The 23,841-nt window shown below is 42.1% G+C and overlaps 1 protein-coding gene across 1 annotated transcript in view; it reads right to left on the bottom strand.

Moving 5' to 3' along the window:
* The window catches only part of cog6 (component of oligomeric golgi complex 6), a 32,058-nt gene extending 8,217 nt beyond the window's left edge, over nt 1-23,841 (bottom strand). The window contains exons 1-16 of the mRNA XM_083696096.1: nt 23,671-23,841; nt 22,883-23,026; nt 22,587-22,658; nt 22,404-22,462; nt 10,152-10,263; nt 9,938-10,020; nt 9,730-9,800; nt 9,391-9,484; nt 7,080-7,208; nt 6,276-6,367; nt 4,484-4,548; nt 4,285-4,376; nt 4,008-4,125; nt 1,460-1,591; nt 1,114-1,281; nt 297-404 (exon numbers count right to left, since the gene is read on the bottom strand). Coding sequence (XP_083552222.1) covers nt 297-404; nt 1,114-1,281; nt 1,460-1,591; nt 4,008-4,125; nt 4,285-4,376; nt 4,484-4,548; nt 6,276-6,367; nt 7,080-7,208; nt 9,391-9,484; nt 9,730-9,800; nt 9,938-10,020; nt 10,152-10,263; nt 22,404-22,462; nt 22,587-22,658; nt 22,883-23,026; nt 23,671-23,808 — 1,677 coding nt within the window. The 5' untranslated portion in view covers nt 23,809-23,841. The remainder of the gene's footprint in view (nt 1-296; nt 405-1,113; nt 1,282-1,459; nt 1,592-4,007; nt 4,126-4,284; nt 4,377-4,483; nt 4,549-6,275; nt 6,368-7,079; nt 7,209-9,390; nt 9,485-9,729; nt 9,801-9,937; nt 10,021-10,151; nt 10,264-22,403; nt 22,463-22,586; nt 22,659-22,882; nt 23,027-23,670) is intronic.

Genomic DNA, 23,841 nt, shown 5'->3' with positions numbered 1-23,841 from the left:
GGTATGGGTTAATATGGGGCCAGGACTGAAACCCTTGAGATCCAGACCAAGACCCAACCTTTCGACAAGACCAAGAACAGTTTAAATTCGAAAAAACAAGACCCGGACCCAGACCCATCCAAAAAGTAGGTCATTTTCTCAAATTAGCCATTCCATGCCCATTCAGTATGGTGCGTTGATACTTTTGTGTCGTTTTACCCCTAATATGTCACTAACAACATCAAGACACCTGATTTCTGATCACAGACATGACTAGTCTATAGTCGAGAGACTGTTCTGCAGGGTGTCTCTCTCACCTGTTCTGGCCCGTGCTGTTGCACACAGCTGTAGATGTAACTCAGTCCTGCTCTGGTGAGCACGAACGATGCCTGCTCATTGATTAGAGTGTCCAAGTGAGCCTCAATCTGTGACAGGAGACAGGGAATCAGACTGACAGAGTGGCAATTGAACAACATCTCCATTTCAGGCAGCATTGTGGGTGATTGAAAAGTACTCTTAATTATGAGGCTTAATAGGATCCAAGGTTCTGACTTGCGTTTATTGCGCAAAAATGCAGCTAAAACGCTGAATTCACTGAGGAACATCATAGCGTGTTCACTTTCGCTTTCGTTTTTAACAACGATGTCGTTGGTGATCAAAGACAGTTAAATCTATCATTGTTTACATAGTGGCACCACCAACTTCACAGCGTGGCACTGCACCACTCTTACATTCTTTGAGGAGAACCCTGTGATCTATACTCCTGACATGATGCATGATTCTCTTTTGTGTGATTACGGTAATATAATCTCTCAACCACTATAATGACACAACACGTTTCAATGGCTTTCATTCACTTGGCTATGAACTTGCCTATTTTAAACAAGATGCTTCCTCTGCTATCATGCCTTTATTCCACCCCATGCATGGAAAAAAACTATTACAGCCAACACCTCTGATGACAGTGAAATTAAACTGTTGTGTTGCATAAGGTCTTATGTTCTGATATCATATGCTTATGTCATAACAAAAGAGGATAAAAGAATGCAGGAAAATACGATTAGGGGGCAAAAAAGGAACAAAAATGTTGTCTGATCACTATTACTACAAAGAGGTCCTGTGGACAAGCAGTACCTGGAACTCCAGCATCTCCAGTCTCTTATCCGTGAACTCAAACAGAGCCAGTGTGGTCTTCATCACATAGAGAGAGTTGACCATGTATGTTGCCATGTCTGCTGTGCCAAGGTTACTGGCTGACACTGTGCACAACTGCAGGAGGGGATCCAGGATACAAGATAATACCTAGGAGAAATAGAGGAGAGCTTTACAGCTGCTTCGTGGCAGACATATTATCAGAAATTAATGCATTGCTTATTCTGTATTTTGAAATGTAAACATGTGAGGCTGAAACAAGTAGCTTGTACAGTAGAAGTCTTACATCTCACTGAAGGCCATTTTGCCATGGGACAGAGGATGTTACCTGGGCGAAGTCAGCCTGACGGGCGTCCAGGGGGACCACAGAGGAGTCATGGGAGGCCAGTACTTCCCTGAGCAGGGATAGGGTCTGGGTGAGGGACGCTGTGGGGCCCAGGTCTGGTGGGGGCAACTCCACCTGTCCAGGGAAAAGGGGGAGGAGGGGATGAAAGGAAGGGCAGATTACTGAAAACAAGTTGTTCTGCAGGGCCAGAAACACCTACAACCACTTAATCTATTTCCTACAGGATAGAGGGCCTTCACTATATAATCAAATTAAATCATGACTATTACCTAACACTCAGGCCAAACAACATACAGAGTATCTTTTCCAGGCTGTGGATAACCTCTGCCTGTGCTTGTTCAAACTGGCACTCATGCTGATGTCTAATGAAGAGCTCTCGGCCCACTGGAACACATGTCAGACTGCTGGGCCCCAAGCACCATGGGCCATTTAATAGAGCTGATTATGAGAAGCCTGTGTTTCTAGCATTAGCTGGGCTTGAAGGTAACACGCTAAACCCTGGCAATTTGATTAGCCACTCACTAAGGGGATAATTCTTGTTGCAGTGTGTTATTTCAAAGACCCCAGCTCGTGTTCTGGGACATTTGGAAGCCAATTTGAGAAACTGGATGCTTAGCCTCTGTTTTTCAGCCTAGCTTCCACGTTGCTACATTGGACGCCAGCCCCAGAACTGTTTACAAGGCACATGTCCTTCAGAAATAGCCTTGTTGTCTTTGAGGGTTTAGAAGCAGCAGAGTAGGAGTGCACAGTGTGTCTCAAAAGGCCAGGCTCTTGCACTATAATACTGATTGTAACTTGTAGGAGTTTTAAAGAGGAACATTGCAGCATTTTTTTCTAAATAAAGAAATTTGACTATGACACATACACTCACCGGCCACTTTATTAGGTACACCTTGCTAGTACTGGGTTGGACCCCCATTGGCCTTCAGAACTGCCTTAATTCTTTGTGGCATAGATTCAACAAGGTGCTGGAAACATTCCTCAGAGATTTTGGTCCATATTGACATGATAGCATCACGCAGTTGCTGCAGATTTCACATCCTATTTCACATCACATTCACCACATCCCAAAGGTGCTCTATTGGATTGAGATCTGGTGACTGTGGCGGCCATTGAAGTACAGTGAACTCATTATCATGTTCAAGAAACCAGTTTGAGATGATGTGAGCTTTGTGACATGGCACGTTATCCTGCTGGAAGTAGCCATCAGAAGATGGGTACACTGTGGTCATAAAGGGATGGACATGGTCAGCAACAATACTCAGGTAGGCTGTGGCGTTTAAACGATGCTCAATTGGTACTAAGGGGCCCAAAGTGTGCCAAGAAAATATCCCCCACACCATTACACCACCACCACCAACCTGAACTGTTGATACAAGGCAGGATGGATCCATGCTTTCATGTTGTTTCACGCCAAATTCTGACCCTACCATCTGAATGTCGCAGCAGAAATCGAGACTCATCAGACCAGGCAACATTTTCCAATCTTCTATTGTCCAATTTTTGTGAGCCGTGCGAATTCTAGCCACAGTTTCCTGTTCTTAGCTGACAGGAGTGGCACCCGGTGTGGTCTTCTGCTGCTGTAGCCCATCTGCTTCAAGGTTCGACATGTTGTGCGTTTAGAGATGGTCTTCTGCATACCTTAGTTGTAACGAGTGGTTATTTGAGTTACTGTTGGCTTTCTATCATCTCAAACCAGTCTGGCCATTCTCCTCTGACATCAACAAGGCATTTTCGTCCAGAGAACTGCCGCTCACTGGATATTTTCTCTTTTTCGGACCATTCTCTGTAAACCCTAGAGATGGTTGTGCGTGAAAATCCCAGTAGATCAGCAGTTTCTGAAATACTCAAACCAGCCCGTCTGGCACCAACAACCATGCCACGTTCAAAGTCACTTAAATCACCTTTCTTCCCCATTCTGATGCTCGGTTTGAACTTCAGCAGGTCGTCTTGACCATGTCTACATGCCTAAATGCATTGAGTTGCTGCCATGTGATTGGCTGATTAGATATTTGCGTTAACGTGCAGTTGAACAAGTGTACCTAATAAAGTGGCCGGTGAGTGTATAAAGTTCCTTTTAAATGGAAGGAAACTGAAGTAGTGTACTACGATTAATCTCAGTTTTAAAATTAGTTTTAAACTTGTCTAGGGATGCACCAGTACCATTTTTTCATTGCCAATATCGATTCCAATGACTGAAAATTGAGTATTGGCCGATACAGAGTACAGAGCCGATAAAGGCTCTTTTTTTATGCAAAATGCTACTGCCATTCCTTGAAACACTTGTTGCAAGCAGTTTAACTGGTTCAACTCAACATGAAGTAATTCCAGACCACAGACATGGTTGATATTGTTGTCATCGCATCTCAGCTGTGCAGCAGTCAGTTGACAACGCATGTTCTTGACTGGTTTTTACAACAGTTTGTGTTGCCATGACATCGGATCGGTGAATGGCATTTTAGGCCAATATCGGCCCATTACCGATGTCAAGTATCGGATTGCTGAATCTCTAGTTTTGTCAATATCATACCTTGTCCATAAGCCTGCTTGCATGTAGACTCAAGCTGTTGAAGAACATCTTCTTGCTGAGGACGTGCATTTCCTCAATGGTGATGAGCAAGGAGGCCACACTGGTGCCTATGATGGCACTGAGAGGATAGAGGAGGAGGGGAGATTAAAAGTCTATTGAGATTAAAAATATCACATTATTGTTACTGTACAATCATTGAACAATACATTGGACCGTGTCCATGCCAGAGTGCCTCTAGCTCAGTTTGGTATGAAAAAAGTGCTGTATGACATAGTACCTGATGGTGTGATGGTAGAACTTGAGTAGGTTGGAGAGCTTGTAGAGTAGGACAGCACCTGGCTCAGCCACAATCACCTGCTCTATCCGTACCTGTGTGACAGATCCCAAGTACACTGTCAATAACATCATCTATACCTATACTGGAACAGTAAGCCTACAGTATGTCTCTCTTCCATGGGCTAGTCTAGTGCACTCACTTTGAGTGGTCTGCAGACTCCCTCAGTGATGTGTCCAACCACTTCCTGCATGTTCTCCTCAACTCCTATGGATTGAGAGTAGACAGTCTTGAGGATATACAGTGCCCTCCATACGTGGATTTGAAATCGAAAAAATACTATTGGGTGAAAGTAGAGATTCTCAGCTTCAATTTAATGGGTTTTCAGATTGGATTCACCATTTTCGCCCTATTTCAAGGCTCCAAAAGCATTGGTAAAAATCATATAATATCCAAATAAAGTACTCATGTTTAGTATTTGGTCGACAATCCTTTGCATGCAATAACTGCCTGAAGTCTGCAACCCATTGGCACCAAATACACATGTATTTTCTGCCAACAAAGGGAAGTGACCCTGGTTGTCATGCCACCATGCCAGGGGATTATCAGTGGTGCCTAGTGGCTCTTCTTGTAGGTAGCATGTAATTTCAGTGACAACATACACTCTCATCAGTAGAGGGGCAGTGCTTTCAGGCCTACCTCCTCCCCTCCGCATCTAGTGTGCTAGCTAGCAAGAGCTTCAAACTGACATTTCTTGAGGGAGAGAGCGTGCGTCTCTCCCTCAAAATACAAAACAGTTTGACAGACAGATTATTGTCACAAAACAATTGATAATAATTATGATTTTACATTCATGCAAATAGTAAAGTATATACGAAAATAAAAAAAACACATTTAACATTTCTAAAATCAATGTATTTCAACAGTTATGCTTGTTTTTTTTTGTTCACGGTTATCCTTGTGTAACCGCTAGTAACCATGTAACTGTCACAGCCCTATGTACACTTCAGAATACATTCTGCTGCTGCTGTCAGCAGTAACATCACCAATTGAGACAAGTTAGCAAGTTCTAGTGGCAGCTATACATGCCCAAACCATAGCAACCCCTCCACCATGTTTCACAGATGAGGTGGTATGTTGTAAATCTTGGGCAGATCCTTTTTTCTCCAAACTTTCCTCTTGCAATTACTCTGGTACATGATAATATTATTTTTTATCTGTCCACAAAGCCGTTTTCCAGACCTCTGCAGGCTTTTTAGGTACAGCTCACCTGACCATCCTTTCTAAGGATAACTGGTGGTTTTAGTGAAGCCTCTGCAGTTCGGTTGGTGACGTATTCTGCGGATGATAGGCGTGAATGTGACTACCTCCTGGAGAGTGTTACTGATCTGTGGCACAGTTGTTGTTTTTTTCTTAATTATGGTGAGCATTTTCATCCACTGTAGAAGTCTTCCTTGGCCTAGCAGCCCATTTGCGATTGCTGAGTGCTTTATTTTTTATTTTTGATGTTACAAACTGTTGATTTAGGTAAGTCAAAAGCTTTAGCTATGTTTCTGATATATTTATTTATTTATTTATTTTTACCAATTTTCCAATACCTTTGGTGCCCTGAAATAGGGGTTTTATGTATAAAACAGGTTTTAATTTCTAAATTGTGAAACAAATCTGAAAAAATAAAACTGAATTAAATCTGAGGATCTCCACTTTAACGTCATAGTAAAAGACAAAATGCTTCCTCTTTCCAATACTTATGGAGAGCAGATGCAAGGTTTGTTCTGCATTAACAAATCAAATAGTGAACCATTCTACATAATGTGAAACCCAGCATGATTAAGATGTTAATTTCCTTGATTACAGGTCAAGCGAATTATCAGTTCCCTGGTGACAAGCAGACATTTTGGCTCTGTTGAACCAACAGTGACAGAGCCAAAATGTCCACAGATAGGGTATTGACAGCCATACTCTAGTGGGTCTCGGTGTTGAAGAAGACATACCTTGCATAGTGACTTGCTTTAGCAGAGCCTCCAGATGTTCTTTCTCTGAAGCAGTGGCTTGGTGGAGCCAGGCCAGCATGTCCCCAACGTACCTGGAGGAGAAGAGACATAACACACCATGGCACACAGAGCCAACTGCTAGAATCACAGTCAGACGCCAAAGAGGGGTCATGAATGTTTTAGTCTACTTGTACACACACACACACACACACACACACACACACACACACACACACACACACACACACACACACACACACAGCCTGACTGTAACACAACACCCCAATATTAATGCTGGTGTTAACTTTAAAGATTGGTGAAATAGGAGGGAGCGAGCATTAGGAGGTGATAGCACCTCAATTTCTGAGAATGGCTGATGCCTCCAATAAAGCAGAAGTGATTGTGTGTTCTGAGCAGGGCTGGTGTTCCGAGAACAGCTCTCATTAGCCTCATAGGGAGATAGAAAAAGGTAAGTGGAACGGGAGGGGTTAGCTCAGGGAGCAGGTACAGATACCCATTGTCCACAGCTGCAAACCTTTCCCTGAACAGACCGACAGATTCCTTGGAAGGGAAAGGTTCTCTGAAAGTGTAAAGCTCTTTTAAATTCACTTGTGGCTGTAAATTAGTTTACAGTCTTTGAGCCATAATACTGTAACATCCCTGTTACAATTGAATGAGGTTTACCAACAGTATAACAAACATGTGACACATCCAAATATTTTCTGGTATAATGTGACATCACATTGAATTCACTGAATAGAAGATACAAAAATATGAAATATGAGCAGAGAGAGCTAGTGATACCTCATGGGGTCATGAGAATGCATCTCAATGGGGCGCGGAGTTCCCCCTGGACCACCCCGGGTAAGGGCATCGATGAACCCTCGTACCACAGCACACCTCCGTGCTGTCCCAAACTCATCCAGGGTGTACCTGACAAAACCAGATAGAAATAACATAACATTTTTACAAAAGAAATACCTCTGAATATATAAGTATGTTTTCCTGTGGTGTGCTGGAGGTCAGTGGCAGATATACACAAACAACATAGGCTGTCTGTACAAAAAGGAAGAAGTCTAGAGTTGTTTTGATTTATTGGCTGGGAAAGCTCTCTGTCAGACTAAACAGTAGCGAGTTTTGAGGCCAGAAGAGAGTCAGATGACAGGAACTCTGGCCCCAGTCTGCCACCCCTGGCCTTGGCTCGTCACTATCTGAGTCAGGTGCATGTTAGGGAACGTTGGATAGACAGAGGGAGGACAGTGTATAGAGGAAGGAAAGGGTGGCCACTAAAACACAACAAGGTACATCTGACAATAGGTTATCATGACACTGAAGGTTCCAAGAAGTCAGGCTAACCTCTATGTCTATACAGTATAACAAAGAAGCCTGATATTGAGTGTCACATTCGATTATGGAATAAGTCCTCTCTCATCTTCATCAGTCTAAATTATTCTTAAATTCCTACTTGCCAGGTGAAGGCAGGCAAATGCAACCTGCTTGGTGCAGTGATTGAAATTGAACAGGTATATACAGTGTCCTGCGTAAGTAATGGAACAGCGAAGTATTTTTTTTCTTTTGGCTCTATACTCCAAAAGTTTGGATTTGAAATCAATGACCCCACCAGATACTGCAGCCATCTTCAGTTGTTGTTTGTTTTGAGATCTTTTTTGTCTAAAATCTTATCATCATCAAAATCTCCCTAATTGCTAAGGCAGTACGTTTTGGGTCATTGTCTTACTGTAAACACACTGATGAAACACCATCCAATGAATTTAGAGGCATTTGCTTGTACTCGAGCAGACAAGATTTTCTGTACACAAGTTTCTGTACACTTAAGAATACATTCGGCTGCTGCCGTCAGAAGTTGCATCATCAATTAAGACAAGTTAGCAAGTTCTAGTGGCAGCTATACATGCCCAAACCATAACCATGTTTCACAGATGAGGTGGTATCCTGTACATCTTGGGCAGATCCTTTTTTCTCCAAACTTTCCACTTGAGATCACTCTGGTACATGATAATATTCATCTTATCTGTCTACAACGGTAACGTGACCATCATATTTGAAGATAACTAGTGATTTGCACCTTGTAGTGAAGCCTCTGTAGTTCGGCTGGTGATGTATTCTGCGGATGAAAGTCTCTGACATATTCATGCCTACCTCCTGGATCGTGTTCCTGATCTGTGTGACAGTTGTTTTGGGATTTTTCTTAATTATGGTGAGCATTCTTCAGTCATCCACTGTCTTCCTTGGCCTACCAGTCCATTTGTGATTGCTGGGCTCACCAGTGCTTTTTTTCCCTCCTTTTTAATGATGTTCCAAACTGTTGATTTTGGCAAGCCTAAGGTTTTGGCTAATGTTTCAGATTGTTTAGCCTAATAATGGCTTCCTTGACTTTTATTGAAACCTCTTTTATCCTCATGTTGACAGACACCAATAGCAGACTCCAAAGGCGAACACAAAGTCTGGACTCAATACTAGACTTTGACAGCTTTCTAATGCCCTCACAAATGATGTGAACACACCTGACTTACCATAAACACCTGTCAACCCAATTGTCCCATTACTTATGGTGCCCTAAAATAGGGGGCCTAGGTATAAAAAGTGTTGTCATTTCACCATAAATGGTGAAACCAATATATACACAAATGCCTCAAATAAAAGCTGAGAATCTCTACTTTCACCTCATATTAACTGTTTGTATGGGATTTCAAATCCAAACGTTTGGAGAATAGAGCCAAAAGAAGAAAAAATGCTTAACTTTCCCATTACTTACACAGGGCACTATCAGTGTATATGAAAAATGTGTTACACATTATTTTACAATTCAGTACTAGTGGGTATTTGCCTGGTAATAACAAAAAAAAGGTAAATCGTTCTGGTGCTTACTTCAACGGCTTCAATGTGATTATTAATTGCTTGTGCAAATGGTACGTAATGGAGCATGTTTACTGAATCTTATTCCAGGACCAGGGTTGCCTTTCCCTAGGTCACTCTACAATGTTCAAGAGACGCTTATGACAAACAACTTCATGTGAGCTACATGAGAAAGTACAGTATTATTGGTTAAACAAAACCAAATAAACAAATCAAAGATGAAGGTGGAGGAGCTCACTTGTAAAGGACAGGCCGGTCCTGCAAAGCCTCCATGGCTTGACTGAGCACTGGAGTGATGTCACATGTTTCCTGGGTCAGGCCTCGACACTCATCTGAACAGAGAGAGAAAGCCTGGTATAAGAGTAGTAGAGGACTTCTCTCATAGAGCTATCACACCATAAATACAGATCCCCTACCTGTCCTGGGTTGGTGCTTTTGTTTGTATATGCATTCCTTATGTTCTACTCTTATGTGATGAGTGTGTGCATAACCACTAAGAAAATTTGCAGGCTGCATGATTGCTGTAAAATCAGTTTGTTTTATCCCAGTACTCTCAGGGATAAAGCCCAGTGCTTACTCTGGGCCCATCGGTAGAGCTGCTCATATGATGTCTCTTGCAACACTGCCATCTGATCCATGATCTCGAGTCTAGGAAAAATACACAATACCGTAACATAACCGCATCAGAACCCAGATACCAATACCATAACCCTAACCATAATACAGAAAAAGGTCAGCAGGCTAGGTGTCATGGGACAGTATATAGTACTGTCTGTTCCTCTTACCCCGCAGTTTGCTGGTTGGTCCGTAAAAGAATCTTCACATCTTCATGGATGTGCTTTACTCGACTAAGAGCGTTAAAGAAGTCCTAAAGAACGACAAATACATAACATCATACACTTCTGAAAAAAGTAATACACCAGTTCTGCATCATACTCATGTCTTGGACAATCCATCTTGTGATGTTTCTGCCCGATAGGGTGGGTTGTTGTTAGCTACCTCAGTGACGGGGGCATCGCGAGCTCCTCGTAGGGTGGCCATCTCCTCACAGGACAACTGGAACTTGGAGAGGAAGGCCTGGGCTACCTGTGCTCGAACTTCAAGACGATGGCTTTGGGAGAGGAAGAAAGGTTTATTAGTTCAGATGTGTTTGTCCTGAGCTGGAATAAAAGCCTACACATCCTGTGGGTCCCTAGGACCAGGAATGAAGAAAACTGGTTTAGCCAAGGGATCAACAAGATGCTGTACTTCAAACAAACACTAGATGGCAGCCATGCTTCTTCTATAAGCTTTCTTGCCCTGGTTTTGGTGCTGATTTACCTGAAGATAAAAATGTAGCCTACTGAGTGATATGTGCAAGTGGAGAAGAAAAGGGGGTGGAAAAGTGAAAAATGATACAGAGAAAGTTGCTGGCCAAGTCTGGGTGCTATCAATAACACCAGAGCGATCACTATCAGTGCCATTGGTTTCTTAACACAATAGTGACCATGGTAACCACCCAAGTGAGAGAGAGAACTCACCCTTCATGGTTCAGGAGTACAACAGTGGGCCCCTCTCTCACTCTCTATCCCACCCACCTACTCTAACTCTACCTCTCACTACAGCCACATCCATCTCTACAAATCACCATCCTGTTTGGGTCCTGGATAGTGACATAAGGCTAGCTAACAATGTCTCGGACATTGCAATTCAAAGTATGTCCACCCAGGTCTAATCCTTTTTTTCTCTAAAACTGTTAAATTTTCTGAAAACAACTAACCACAGAAGCAGATGTCCTTGACATATCTGCCTCTTTCTTTTTCCCTGGGTAGCAAGAACGCCTCCCACGACCAGGCATCAACAAAATACTTTGTTGCAACTCTCTCTTTCTGCTTAATTCATTTATTATAAATAAAAGTGATAGAACAAGTTAACTATATCATGGCAACACAATGTAGAAATATTCCAATGCATTAAAAATATTGCCAGATGGGTTTTCCACTAGGCATTTGAAACAGTCACACAATCTTCTGCAGGAAAAGGGCTTAGTGATGAGCTTAATTTTGATTTCGGCAAAGGTCTAGAAATGTTTAATGGGAATCAATAAACACATTAAGAAATACATTTCACAAGTCTCTAGTCATCCAAGCTTTGATAGTTGGCCTCACCATGACCTCTTAAAGCTTTATGAATGCAGTATGTCTTTCTTCCTCTGGTAATATAGCAACTAGACTCTCATCCAAACCCACTGCTTCCCTCCTATATCGTCAACTGATTTCATGACATCAAGACCTGGATGACCAAAAACGTCCTCAAAGTCAACATTTCATCCGTACCAAATCAGCTCTGTGAAAATCCAACAAGTTCAATAGCTCCATGGATGATTTCCCTGCTCCTCTCTCAAACTAAGTCAAGAGCCTTGGTGTCAGACTGGATAGTACCCTCTCATTTGAACCCCATATCAAACACATACCAAAGACTGCCTTTGTTCACCTTCGAAACATCTCCAGATTCCAACACTCACTCTCCAATGCAGAAACCTTTGTCATCTCCCGGCTGGACTACTGCAATGGTATGTTCTCTGGATACCGTTAGGGTACTACTATTATACAAACCTTTCATTTTCAGAGGGACTATTTTGTGATAATATCACTAAATTTGGCACAGTGGTAGAGGATATGTACCCTAAAAACATGTAGATATGGAACAACCGCAGATTTGGGGGCAGTAACAGCTATTTTTCAAAGGACACAGACGGTACCACTATTTTAGAACCCTTTCATTTTCAGAAGGTCTGTTTTGTGATAATATCACAAAATTTGGCACAGTGGTACATTTATGTACTCTCACAAGTTATACATATAGAGCCACCAGATTTGGCAAAATGGCCGCTACAGTACCACTATTTTACGAACCTTTTAATTTTCAAAGGGACTATTTTATTATATTATCACCAAATCTGGCACAGAAGTAGATTTCTGTACCCTGAAAAGATGTACAGATTTGGCCCCAGGGGATGTGGCAACTATCAGAGTGAAGGACTGCGAACCAACCAAGAAAGTGTGTATCTATCAAATCTACGTACCAAATAAATGAACAGATTACTGTGCTTGTGTCTATCAGATTTAAAAACATATAGGTTTCAAATGTGCTTCCACTAAACAGTGGTGTACACTAAAACCATGTACAAAGACCATTTTGGTAATTTGGTGAAACATCAAACCCCGTTGAGACCAGGCTATCCTAGTTCGGAAAGCCTGAGGAAATCCTTTGCAGAAAGTAGCTACAAAAGGGTGAAACCCGTTAGGAATGAGTGACGCCTCACGACACATCAAACCAATGAAATACCTAGCTTGGGGAAGCTCCAAAAAAAAAAAAAAGAATTCTGTTTTTCTTCAATGTTGCAAACTGGCATAGGCAACAACACTCTGCAAAAAAGTCCTACTCGGTCGGAAAAGATGACACACATAACAACAAGCAAACAAATAACAACAAGCAACACTAGGGTTAGGCGGTATAACGGTAATACGGATTTGATTAAACAATCATGTAAACTTTACATCCCGATCACAGCTTGACAAACTAAACTAAACAGTTGGATAGCATAATATGATAGCTTAATAAAAGACAGACACTGCATTTGTAATAATATAACTTTTCTCATGTCCTATGTCATATAGCCCATATAGGCTATAATTTGTCTATAAAATAGTGATTTACATTTTACATTTACGGCATTTAGTAGACGCCTTTATCCAAAGCGACTTAGATCAAATACTTTTGTCTAAGTAAGTGAATCATCTATCCATCAGTCATCATAAGAAAAAGTAATCTATGCTAGGACCTGGGGCTATTGGCAGTCACAATGCTTTTTTAAAATTAATTTATTTACAGGAGAGAAACTTGTACAGGGGGGTAGTGGAGATGAAGAGTTCTTTAGGAGGGACAGTTAAGATTTTGTCTGAAGACATGGGTCTTCAATCGACAGCGGAAGTAGTAACTCTGCAGTCATGACATCAGTGGGACGCGCCAGGACAGTGAAAAGCCGTGACCGAGTAGCGCGGCTGCTGTATCCACGTAGCGGCAACGGTGCCAGCCGAGGTGGAAGAGCGGAGTGATTGGGCAGGGGTTTTGGGGCTGACCATTGCTTGCAAGTAGGGAGGGGCTGATGCAAGCTGCTACCGGGAGCCAGTGAAGGGTGTGAAGGAGGGGGGTGACATGGGAGAATTTGGGGAGATTGAACACCAGACGGGCGGCAGCATTCTGGATGAGCTGCAGAGGCCTGATGGCGGAGGCGGGGAGCCCGGCCAAGAGTGTGTTGCAGTAGTCAAGGTGAGAGATCACAAATGTTTGGACCAAACGTTGTGCTGCTTCTCTGTTGAGGAATAGACGTATTCTTCTGATGTTGTAGAGGAATAATCTATGGGAGCGTGCTGTCGCTGTGATGCTCGCCACACAGGATAAGTGGTTGTCAAGGATAACCCCAAGGTTCTTGGCTGTATGGGAGGAGGTCACAGTAGAGTTCTCTACTGTGATGGAGAAGTCTTGGAAAGGGCAGGCTTTCCCCGGGAGGAAGAGCAGCTCAGTCTTGTTAAGGTTGAGCTTGAGGGGGTCGGCTGACATCCAAGCGGAAATGTGTACAAGACACGAAGAGAGAGAGAAAGAGTGAGTGTTATCTGCGTAGCAGTGGTATGAGAAACCATGTGAGGAAATTACCGATCCAAGAGATTTGGTATAGAGGGAGAACAGTAAGGGCCCTTGGATAGAGCCCTGGGGGACCCCAGTGATGAGGGCTCATGGAGAGGACAGCGATCACCTGGTAAGAGCAATCGGCCAGATAGGAAGCAAACCAGCATCGGGTAGTTTACTGTGTCGAATGCAGCAGACAGGTCCAGAAGAATGAGAACAGAGGAGAGGGAGGAAGTTCGAGCAGAGTGGACAGCAAGGAGAGCAGTCTCAGTAGAGTGCCAAGCCTTAAAGCCAGATTGGTGAGGATCAAGGAGGTTGTTCTGAAGGAGGTAGTGAGACAGTTGGTTAGTGACAGCATGTTCAAGGGTTTTAGGAGGAGAGAAGGGATACCAGTCTGAAGTTATGGACAGCAGACAGGTCAAAAGTTGGTTTCTTGAGAAGAGGCTTGACTCTGGCTGTCTAAAAGGCAGCTGGGACAGATCCTGTGGATAGAGAGGAAGTGATTATGGTGGTAAGGAACAGAAGGAGGTCTTTGGAGATAGATTGGAGAAAGGAGGAGGGGATAGGATCGAAGGGGCAGGTGGTTGCCCGCTTGGATGTGACCACTTTTCGAATATCATCAGGGGAGAGGAGGGAAAAAGCTGATAAACCAGAGACCAAGTGGGTTTGGGAGGAGAGGTAGCAGTGTTGGCGAGAGGTAGAGAGAAAGAGCTGCTAATGTCATCAACCTTCTTTTCAAAGTAGTTCAAGGTGAGCAGGAGTTAAAATACCTTGCAGAATTGTTTTAGGCCCTCCTACTGGAGATTGACAGCAATTGGCTTCAAACAGATAGCTTTCAACAGAAACTAGGTCCCCGAGCTTAAGGCAGGATAGCCACAGCAAAATACAGCAAAATACAGCAAAGCTACCAGCAACACACTGACTTTAAACAAGATTTAGTTACCGTTTATGAGACTATGCTCTGGGAGTCCTAATTCCCCTTACTTTTTTTTTTTTTTTAGCTCTCTCTTTCGGGGCCAGATGTGAGAGAAGACGGCAGTAATTGCACGGCAGACTCCAAGGGTCTGCTCTGTCCATTGCCTCTGGTCCTGCACTGCGTTTCGCACTGCCAGATTGAGGTTGTGGCCAAAAGTTGATCCATGACCAAATCAATTCAGGGCCCTGATGGTGCCTGCAATGTTAGCAGCATTGTCAGTCGGTATGGCCGAGAGTTTATTCACATCCAAGTGCCACGCGGAGTTCATCAACAATGTTGTCCGCCGTGTGGTTTTCTGGAAAAAAAAGCTTGTGTGTAGGTATTTTGACTGTAGTTTCCAGTCGGGTATGACAAAGTGGACGGATAACGACATGCATGGCGTGATGTTAACTGACGAGGTGCGAGTGTAGATTAGTTCACATTAGTGATCCCATCTCTGTATCCGTCATCTTTTTCATGCAAATCTTGCAAATAACCTCGTCCAAGTCTGCAGGCTCTCCTTTATTGTCGGGTCGGAACCCAAAATACTGCCATATAGCAGCAGAGGCATTTTTTTAGGGACCAAGTCATTAGCACTAGTCATCTTTTTTTCTCCTTCTCTTGTTAGGTGGAAGAGGTCACGTGTAACACCCCAAGTTACACTCCTGAAATTATTGTAATACTTTCTCCGACCACGCTGGCAGCGTGTTGTGAGGTGAATATACATTTTTATATGGCCCCTTCGGGTGGCTCTATATGTGCATTTTATCAGGGTACATACATCTACCTCTGTGCAAAATTTGGTGATATTATCACAAAACAGTCCTTCTTAAAATGAAAGGTTCGTAAAATAGTGGTACAGTTGGCGGACATTTTGAAAAATGGCTGCTATGGCCCCCAGGGGCAAAATTTGCAGTGGCTCCATATCTAAATCTTTTCAGGGTACATAAATCTACATTTGCTGCTTTTATCAAAAAGTGAATGATTTATTGGCTTAACCGCTGTACTATATTAGTTTGCTACTGTCTGATTTTATCCATGTGTTTTATCTCCTGTTTTACACTTAATGTGTTAATGTGAAGTGTTTTGAAAGGCACTTCAAATAAAATGTATTATTATTATTAGCCTATGATGATTCTTATTACAAAGGAGATCACAGGTATTTGCCAAAGTTTGTGTTATTGTTCTACTGTTTGTCATGCAATGCTTCTAAGTTAGAATATCAATATTCCCATTCATTTACGTGGTCTGAGACAGTCTTGAACTTGCAGAGGGCCCCAGATGGCAATACTTTTCCCATGCTTGCATTGCCTTTGACAATGGGAACACCTCTGGAAGGTAAGAGATACCTCACACCTTCCTCATGATGATGCTGCTCAGTGACTGTTTCTGTGGGCCAGGGGTGATAAATCTCCTCCTATAGGATGTATATATTAGAGCCCAGAGACAAGCTGCACATGTCTGTTTTAAGGTGAGGACATGAGACTTCCTCAGGTATTCACTGGTGTGTGTGTGTGTGTGTGTGTGTGTGTGTGTGTGTGTACGCGCTAACAGAAAAAGGTCTCCTTCCCCATAGTAATAACATAGTTTGCCCCCGTTATCCCCTACCACAGCCCCATCAGGCTAAGAGCATGCACCAACTGTGGACCACATGGTTATCGCCAAGACCGGGACCATATCTCTATCTAACGAATGAGACATCTAAGAAACTAACACATTATTTCTTTAAACATTTATCTTTCTCAAATTCTTAACTGACAGCCTATTTGAACATTGAATGTACGATAAATCGGTTAATGTGTAGACCTATAGTTTAAAGGCTAATGCAGTAAAGCCATAGTGGAAGTGAATATTTAGCTGCTAAAAAGTCGATTCACACATCTGGAAGCATTTTCATGCTTTTCAGGAGCGATTAACACCTGCTCCCAAACGCGCAAATGGTCTATGTGCGAGAACCTTAGCGTACCTTTACCCTCATCATGGTGATTTGAAACTGACCTTACAGTTATGAATGGCTTACCCAATTGAACTGTAATGGGTCACACAAATAGACAATAATAGCGTTTTGCATGATCAATGCATGATTACCGTACATGTGAACAGAAGCCAGCACGCACCCAGCCTCTGAAGAAGAGACACATACCCTTCATCACATCAGTATGTTGAAAGTTTTTCTCTGGCTATCAATGAGCATCCTATGATACCTCCTCCCATGTGTGTATGTAGGCTGCAGTATGTGTCCACGTGTAGGCCAGTAATGTTGATAACAATACTGAAAGTGGGCAGTCGATGCATGATGATGTGGATAATGGGTGAGGCAAACAATTTGCTCTCCGGTGCGTGCGTGTGTGTCTGGCGGTTTATGAAAACAGTTACTGTGCTCAGTATTTCCCTGGCAAACAAAATGGAACCGGAAGCTTTCCGCCCTTGTCAAAAATTCGCAACACAGGGAGTTTGGGTGATAAAGACAGAAGCGACCCTCAATCTGTAATGCTGTTCACATATGACTGCGGGTTGAAATACGTTTGCCAATGTTATGTTCAATGTGTAGCAGTTTAGTAATGACAGCCTAGGCTTCTAGTGTTAAAATCCAAATTGGGGCTATTTTAAAGGCTTGCAGTGAAATTTGGCTTTCATAAAGTGATTAGTTAGCCACACACCAATGACTATGGAGTACATTTGCCCGATCGCATCAGACAGACAAAGGCATATTCACAGCTTCAGCCATTAACAGCCAGTGGGCCCTTAATGAGGCTCAAGTGTCATTTTACATAGATTGTCAACTATAATGCTACTTACAGAGCTATTGAACAGATCTACAGTACAGGCATAATACACAAGAACATAAAAAGCGGTGTTTATACAGTAGTTCTGAGGTGTGCCTTTTTTAGTCCAAAAAATGCATCAAGCAGAAATGTTTCAAAGACTGGCTGCTGGACGTAATGCAGAAGGGGTAAGACAAAAGACCTAGATTAAATTCAACAAGTTACAACTTTACAGACTTTATAAAGGCCCGACCAGGGAGGAGAAGATTCTGGATCACTGTTACAGCACCATCAGCAGAGCTTATCACACAGTTCCCCGCGCGGCTCTGGGACTATCTGACCACGCTCTTATTCATCTGATCCCGGCATACGGGCAGAAACTAAAACTTTCTAAACCTGCTGTGCGGACATCAAAGAATAGCAGAGTAGCAGAGAAGCAGTGGAGGAGTTGTGTGACTGCCTTGACACCACAGACTGGGACATTTTCAGGACTGCTTCTAACAGCCTGGACAAATACACGGAGTCTGTGACGTCATACATCAGCTTCTGTGAGGACAGATGTATTCCAACACGCTGTCTCCCCCTCCACACTGAAGCACTGTGCAGACCAGCTGTCTCCAGTGTTCACAGACATCTTCAACATCTCACTGGCTGAATGCCCCACAACCATTTCACAGCCTCTTGTCCCTACAAGATGTATTGTTCTGCTGCTCTTTTTTGGAAATTTGTAAATTAGTTATTTTTGTTAATACTTTGCTATTTTGTAAATTTCTTGTCAATATTTGCTATTTGTTTTTTATGTCTACGCACCAACCTCACCAAGTCAATTTCCTGTATGTGCAAATATACTTGGCCAAATAAAAGAATTCTGATTCTGATTCTGATTCATAAACCCTTTATAAGGCCTACATAGATGCTTCACAAATCGTATAAAATTTGACAAAGGGTAATTATGTTACATCCACTCCCATTAAGGAATGAACAGTACGCAGGCTCTACTAACTACCCACTAACCACCTTCCCTCATACAACATGATACATTTTAACCACTTTTCATCCGAGTTACATTTATTCACTCTTCAAGCCTGGCTCAATGACTCCTTCTGACAGGTCTACACATGTTTTATAGAGTCCTCCTCACCTCTCATATCAGTAGCAGCTGTCCCTATTCATGACAGGCTAAAACAAACACATGAAGGTTTATGATGAATGTTCACCAATAGCTGAACAAGAGAAGCAACACCACAACTACATCAATATTGGCTCCTAGGGAAATTCTGCTGTTCATAAAACATCTGTTTGTGGATTGTCTAATCTTGTTACAATGATAAGTAGACATGGTACTCCACAGAGCTCCACAGTAGGGGACAGGTGTGCAGTGTCACGTTTCATACTGGAACAAAAGAAGACACTTATTACATGCCTTTAGTGACAGCCTCTTTCAATAGGACCGGCTCTCGCATGCAACCGCACAAAAGGAAAGCGCAGTTCATAACTGGAAGGCAAACAACACTGGCCCTGTACCCACCCTGGACTATTTCTCTCCTTCCTTTCCATTGCATGCCCTCTCATTGAATGCCAACTACTGTTTTCCTTTCAAATTCATTAGCTGTAAATGCTTGGAAATTATAAAGTGACATTGGCAGATATCAGCAGGCAAACAGTGCAGGACAGGCTTCCTCCACTTGATAAATAAACATCAGGAGCATCTACAGAACTCTGAAAATGGCAGAGGAGGGAATTCTCTTTATAGAAAGCCAGAACACATAAACTCCCAGCCACAAGCACACTGTCATGAGATGCTATAAATCAAGTGCTGCTATAAAAGATGTTGGTGAATGCAGTAAAAGTGCAGAAGATATGTATTCGGAGGTTGTGTGAGAGAAAGCTGAGTTGTGACTTGATAGCTGCTGACTGGAGCAAGGTGGTGGGTGGAGGGGGGGACAGAGAGAGGATGGGACAGAGAGAGAGAGAGGGTGGGGGTAACGGTCACACAGAGCATAAAAATGTGACACAGACAGACAGTGTGCTACTGGTGACAGCAATTCAAAGCTCAGGATAATGTAGAGGGGCACTCATATAAAACCCTCATAAATGTAACCCCTGAACCAGGCTCCCTCCAAAGTAATATCACTGCCATTACTTTGTAGCCTCCCCAACCATTTTCCCACCAGTCTCTTTGGCTGCCATTAGCTTCATTACCACTCCTCTGGTCATCCTCCATCTCTCTGCCTCTCCCTGGATGGCACCTTCTTGTCATGGAAGTCTAAGGCTCTGCCATTGGAATATAGAATTGCCAACTGTACATCACAGCTGTCAGCGAAGCCTTTTGCAAGCAATCTACCATCTCTCTGGCCTCCTCAACCCCAAGTCCCCCCAAGTTCACAAGTTACTGAGCTACTGAGAATGTACCATAGGAACCTCCTCCCCCTTCCCTCCACTGTGCCAGCACTCCGTCAGTCGAGACACACCGCTGATCATTTCTGTCACATCATCGCCAATACAACCCCAGATCAATTCAACCCAGATTCATTTTATTGGCAAGCCAGAAAACAAATACTTTAAAGTGAAGCCCATAGAGCAGAGCTGTGGATAGTAAAGGGCGCTGGATGTGCTGTCTCTATAGAGACTTTATTCATCATCAGACTGGACTTCGGGGCCTCATCATCTGTCAGCTCAAAATCAAGATGATGAGAGGTCAAAATTAGCTTTTTGTTAGGGGCATCAATATCCCACACAATGAACACCCACAGGCTCCTTCCTTCCAGAAAGTAGGGCTGTGCTTACATAAGTCTGATTTCAATCTCATCAAAATCACAATAATTAGAAATTAAGAATAAAACAAACATAAGATACTATTAATGATGATTGCTACCCTACTTATGCAATAAGTAAGCATTAATGCATGACAGCCGATATCCGCACACTTCTGGCGAAGGTTGTGACGCTTACCGTATGAAGCACGTGGATATCGGCTGTTAATGCACACCCTGGTGCATTAATGTGTTTATAAAAAGGATCCCATAATTTTTGCGAGGACTCCCTCTGAAACTTATTTTAGCCATTAAAAGTTTACTCTTCGAACGGCCAAAAGAGTGTGGATATCCTTGTTAATGCACACCTCCAGTGTTCTAGAAACCATACGACACCTTGAAATTCTGTGTGTTAATAGAGAACAGAAGTTGGCTCAGCCCCTTTTATTTTTATGTACCAGAAATGCATGTCTGTCCTCTCTGTTCCTCATTAGCTGGATTTCCAATCTGTATTATAAGGGATTGATCAAAAAAATAATTTGTAATAGTTATAATAATAACATTGTATTGTTATGTTAGAATGAATTAATGAATCATTATTTTTATGTTACAAAAAGTATCACATCAGGGTCAGTGATGACATCTCCTGTGCACCAGTGTTTGATCTTGTAGTTCATATAGTGCTATTTTTGTACAGTCTTATCATTTTTATAAACAAATAATATCATTGGTTGCATTCCTATAAGGTTGATATGTAATTAATAACACCAGGGAAGTTTTGCACAATCAAATCTTTGTATTTAAGTGAAATCATTGATGGTACAAAGCCACGATGGAGCATCTTCTGTAGCAATTCTTACTTCTGGTACTAAGGGGGTAGAGACTTTGGCTCTCTATAGACCCTCCCTGAGGGACGTTCTAGAGTGGCCACACCCCTCTACTGGGTACATAACTGCAATTTACAATGGGTTTTGCAGTGGGGTGCAATTGCATTTGACTATAATGCAGGTGATTGATGGTGATGACTCCAATTCTGGCTATCAATTTAATTAGGAAATTACTGTGCATCCAAAAAAACGCTTGTTCGACTTCCATCGGGGTAGTGTTATTACAGTGTTGGCATATTAGATATGTATTTTAGGTTTGAGATATTGTACATGGGTGCTCATCATACTTCTGTGTATACAAACTTCTGTGTATACAGTATGTTGTAATGCCATTGAAAGCAATGGGAGGTGGATTGCTTTTGTGATGTGATGGCAATATATTTCCACAGATGTGAAAAAGAACTAGAATGATGACAGTAAGAAGTAAGACAATGCGCATATATGTTAACCCTTAATCACCCCTTTCTCTGTGTGTGATTGTCAGAGATTAAAGCATGGCTTATAACGCAGTTTTCAGATCACACATTTCCACAAACCGGTTTTATAAGCTACTGTAAGGATTAATATTCTTAGAACCGTATGAATCATTCAACACTCCTCGGTTCGGACAGTATAGAAAACCTAATCCTAACCCTTTTCTTAAAGGTAGACTCAGTGATATGACGTTGCCATGGGAAGTGGAATGATTTCTGAGATGTTTCAACTTCACCCAAGCAAGACATTTAACTTAGTGATGCCATAGGCGCACAAGCGCGGCAATGCTACTGTATGTGATACAGTACATGTCTACAGTACATCGCTGAGTCTACGTTTAACAAGTTTTGCAAAAAGAGGCATTGCATATTTATTTATTAAATTATTCCCATTGTAAAATATAATGTAGAAGATTTGGGCTATAAACATGATTGTGATATCATACATTACATTAGGCTCCAAAGGAAGCTCTATTGAGATGTTGATGTTGAGATGAGATGTTGACCCTGAATGTAACGAGGCACAATATATTAAATTGTTCCTGTTTCAGTGTGTCATTTTACTCATTTAACCTTATGAGTGAAGAACTTATGGTCAATCTGAAATGCTACACACACACACACACACACACACACACACACACACACACACACACACATACTGTAGAGACACACACACGCACACACATACTGTACATACTGTAGAGACACACACACGCACATACCAACACACACTCACAGCCAACTCACTTTTCTCCCTGTAGCTTGTTGGTTTTCACAATCAAGTCCTGGGTTTGCTCTTTAGCTGCCTGTTGAAACAGAGATCAATTTTGCTTTTGAAGGTAGACAATTGTTTGATGAGAAATTAATTATAACAATGTTTTAAAGTAATTTTGAAAAATATCTTTACTGTCTGAAAGAAATTTGCAGTACCGTTAATCTATTTGTCATCTCTTCACAACAGGAGCTCATGGCTTGGACATCCTCATGCACACTTTCAAGTTCCTAGGAGGAAGCAAAAACATAAGTCAATGGCTTGCCTTGGCAAAGGAAGTGGATTGAGACTTCTCTCAGGCCAGAACAATTATATAAATGCATACCGAGTTATGCAACCAGATCAGATGTGTGTAGTGGTTAAAGCAATTATACCAACAGTTTTAACCAGTTTGAATGAATTGTAAATGCTCACAGATCGAATTCATTCACGGATCTGTGGCAACATCAGTTACCTCTTTTACATCTTTAAATATCCGTGCAAACTCCTCGTTGATAGACAAACTTCGTCTCTCGATGTCACCTCGAAGGTTTCTCCGTGTGCGCAAACTGTTCTCCGTGAAGAAGACCGACAGCGCTTTTAAAGCCTCCAGCATCTCCTGAACAAGGTGTCATTGCCATATTAAGGAAAACATTAAAGTCACTGTCAGTGATATTTTCTGTATTATTAATGATTTAGGGATAGTTAGTTTTACCCCTTAATTATGATGAATATGACTTTGAAATAACTCAATATAGATGGGACAACTCTTTTACCTCACCATAGGCCTAACCAAAGCAAAAATCACCTATTAGGCCTACTCCATTGTTTATGTTTTGGTTGTCATAGCGTTTACAAACCACTTTGTAAACAAATGATGACATATATACGGTATATATAGCTTCAAATGTTTTGTCAAAGTAATGCCGCTCTCATGGAATGTCATTCTTCAGAACAGATATGTCATAGAAATCAAGAGCTACTATGTGGATGTTAAAATGCGTTTGGTCCATTTGAATGTTTCCTTGCTGGTGGTCCAGGCTGCATGCAGAGAAATCACTGACAGTTCCTAATAGACGGATTAAATGCTATTTTGTAATCAATAATACAATCAGGAATGAAAGGTAAACTTTTCAGTATACACTGGCAAGATCAAATACTGTGCACTGCTAGCTAACAATACTGATTATTAAGTCATATATTACAGTTAGCTTGTTAGCTGGCTTGCTAGCTATGCCTATGGTGGTCCACTGACTTACTTACCTTGTCATTGTCAAGCCTGGTCTCCAGAATTTTATTAAGTTTTCTAGACAGCGGGTTATTGGGCTGAGCAGGCACATTACAACTATTTTGAATATTATTAGCAGTGTCAGCTGAAATGTCTACTTTGTTCTCTGCCATTTTCAGTAGCTAAACAGCTCCACGTCAACTATC

Source organism: Argentina silus, assembly GCF_951799395.1.
Source record: "Argentina silus genome assembly, chromosome: X".
Taxonomy (NCBI): domain Eukaryota; kingdom Metazoa; phylum Chordata; class Actinopteri; order Argentiniformes; family Argentinidae; genus Argentina; species Argentina silus.
Note: the sequence above shows the minus strand (reverse complement) of the source record. Positions and strands in the feature narration are given on the sequence as shown.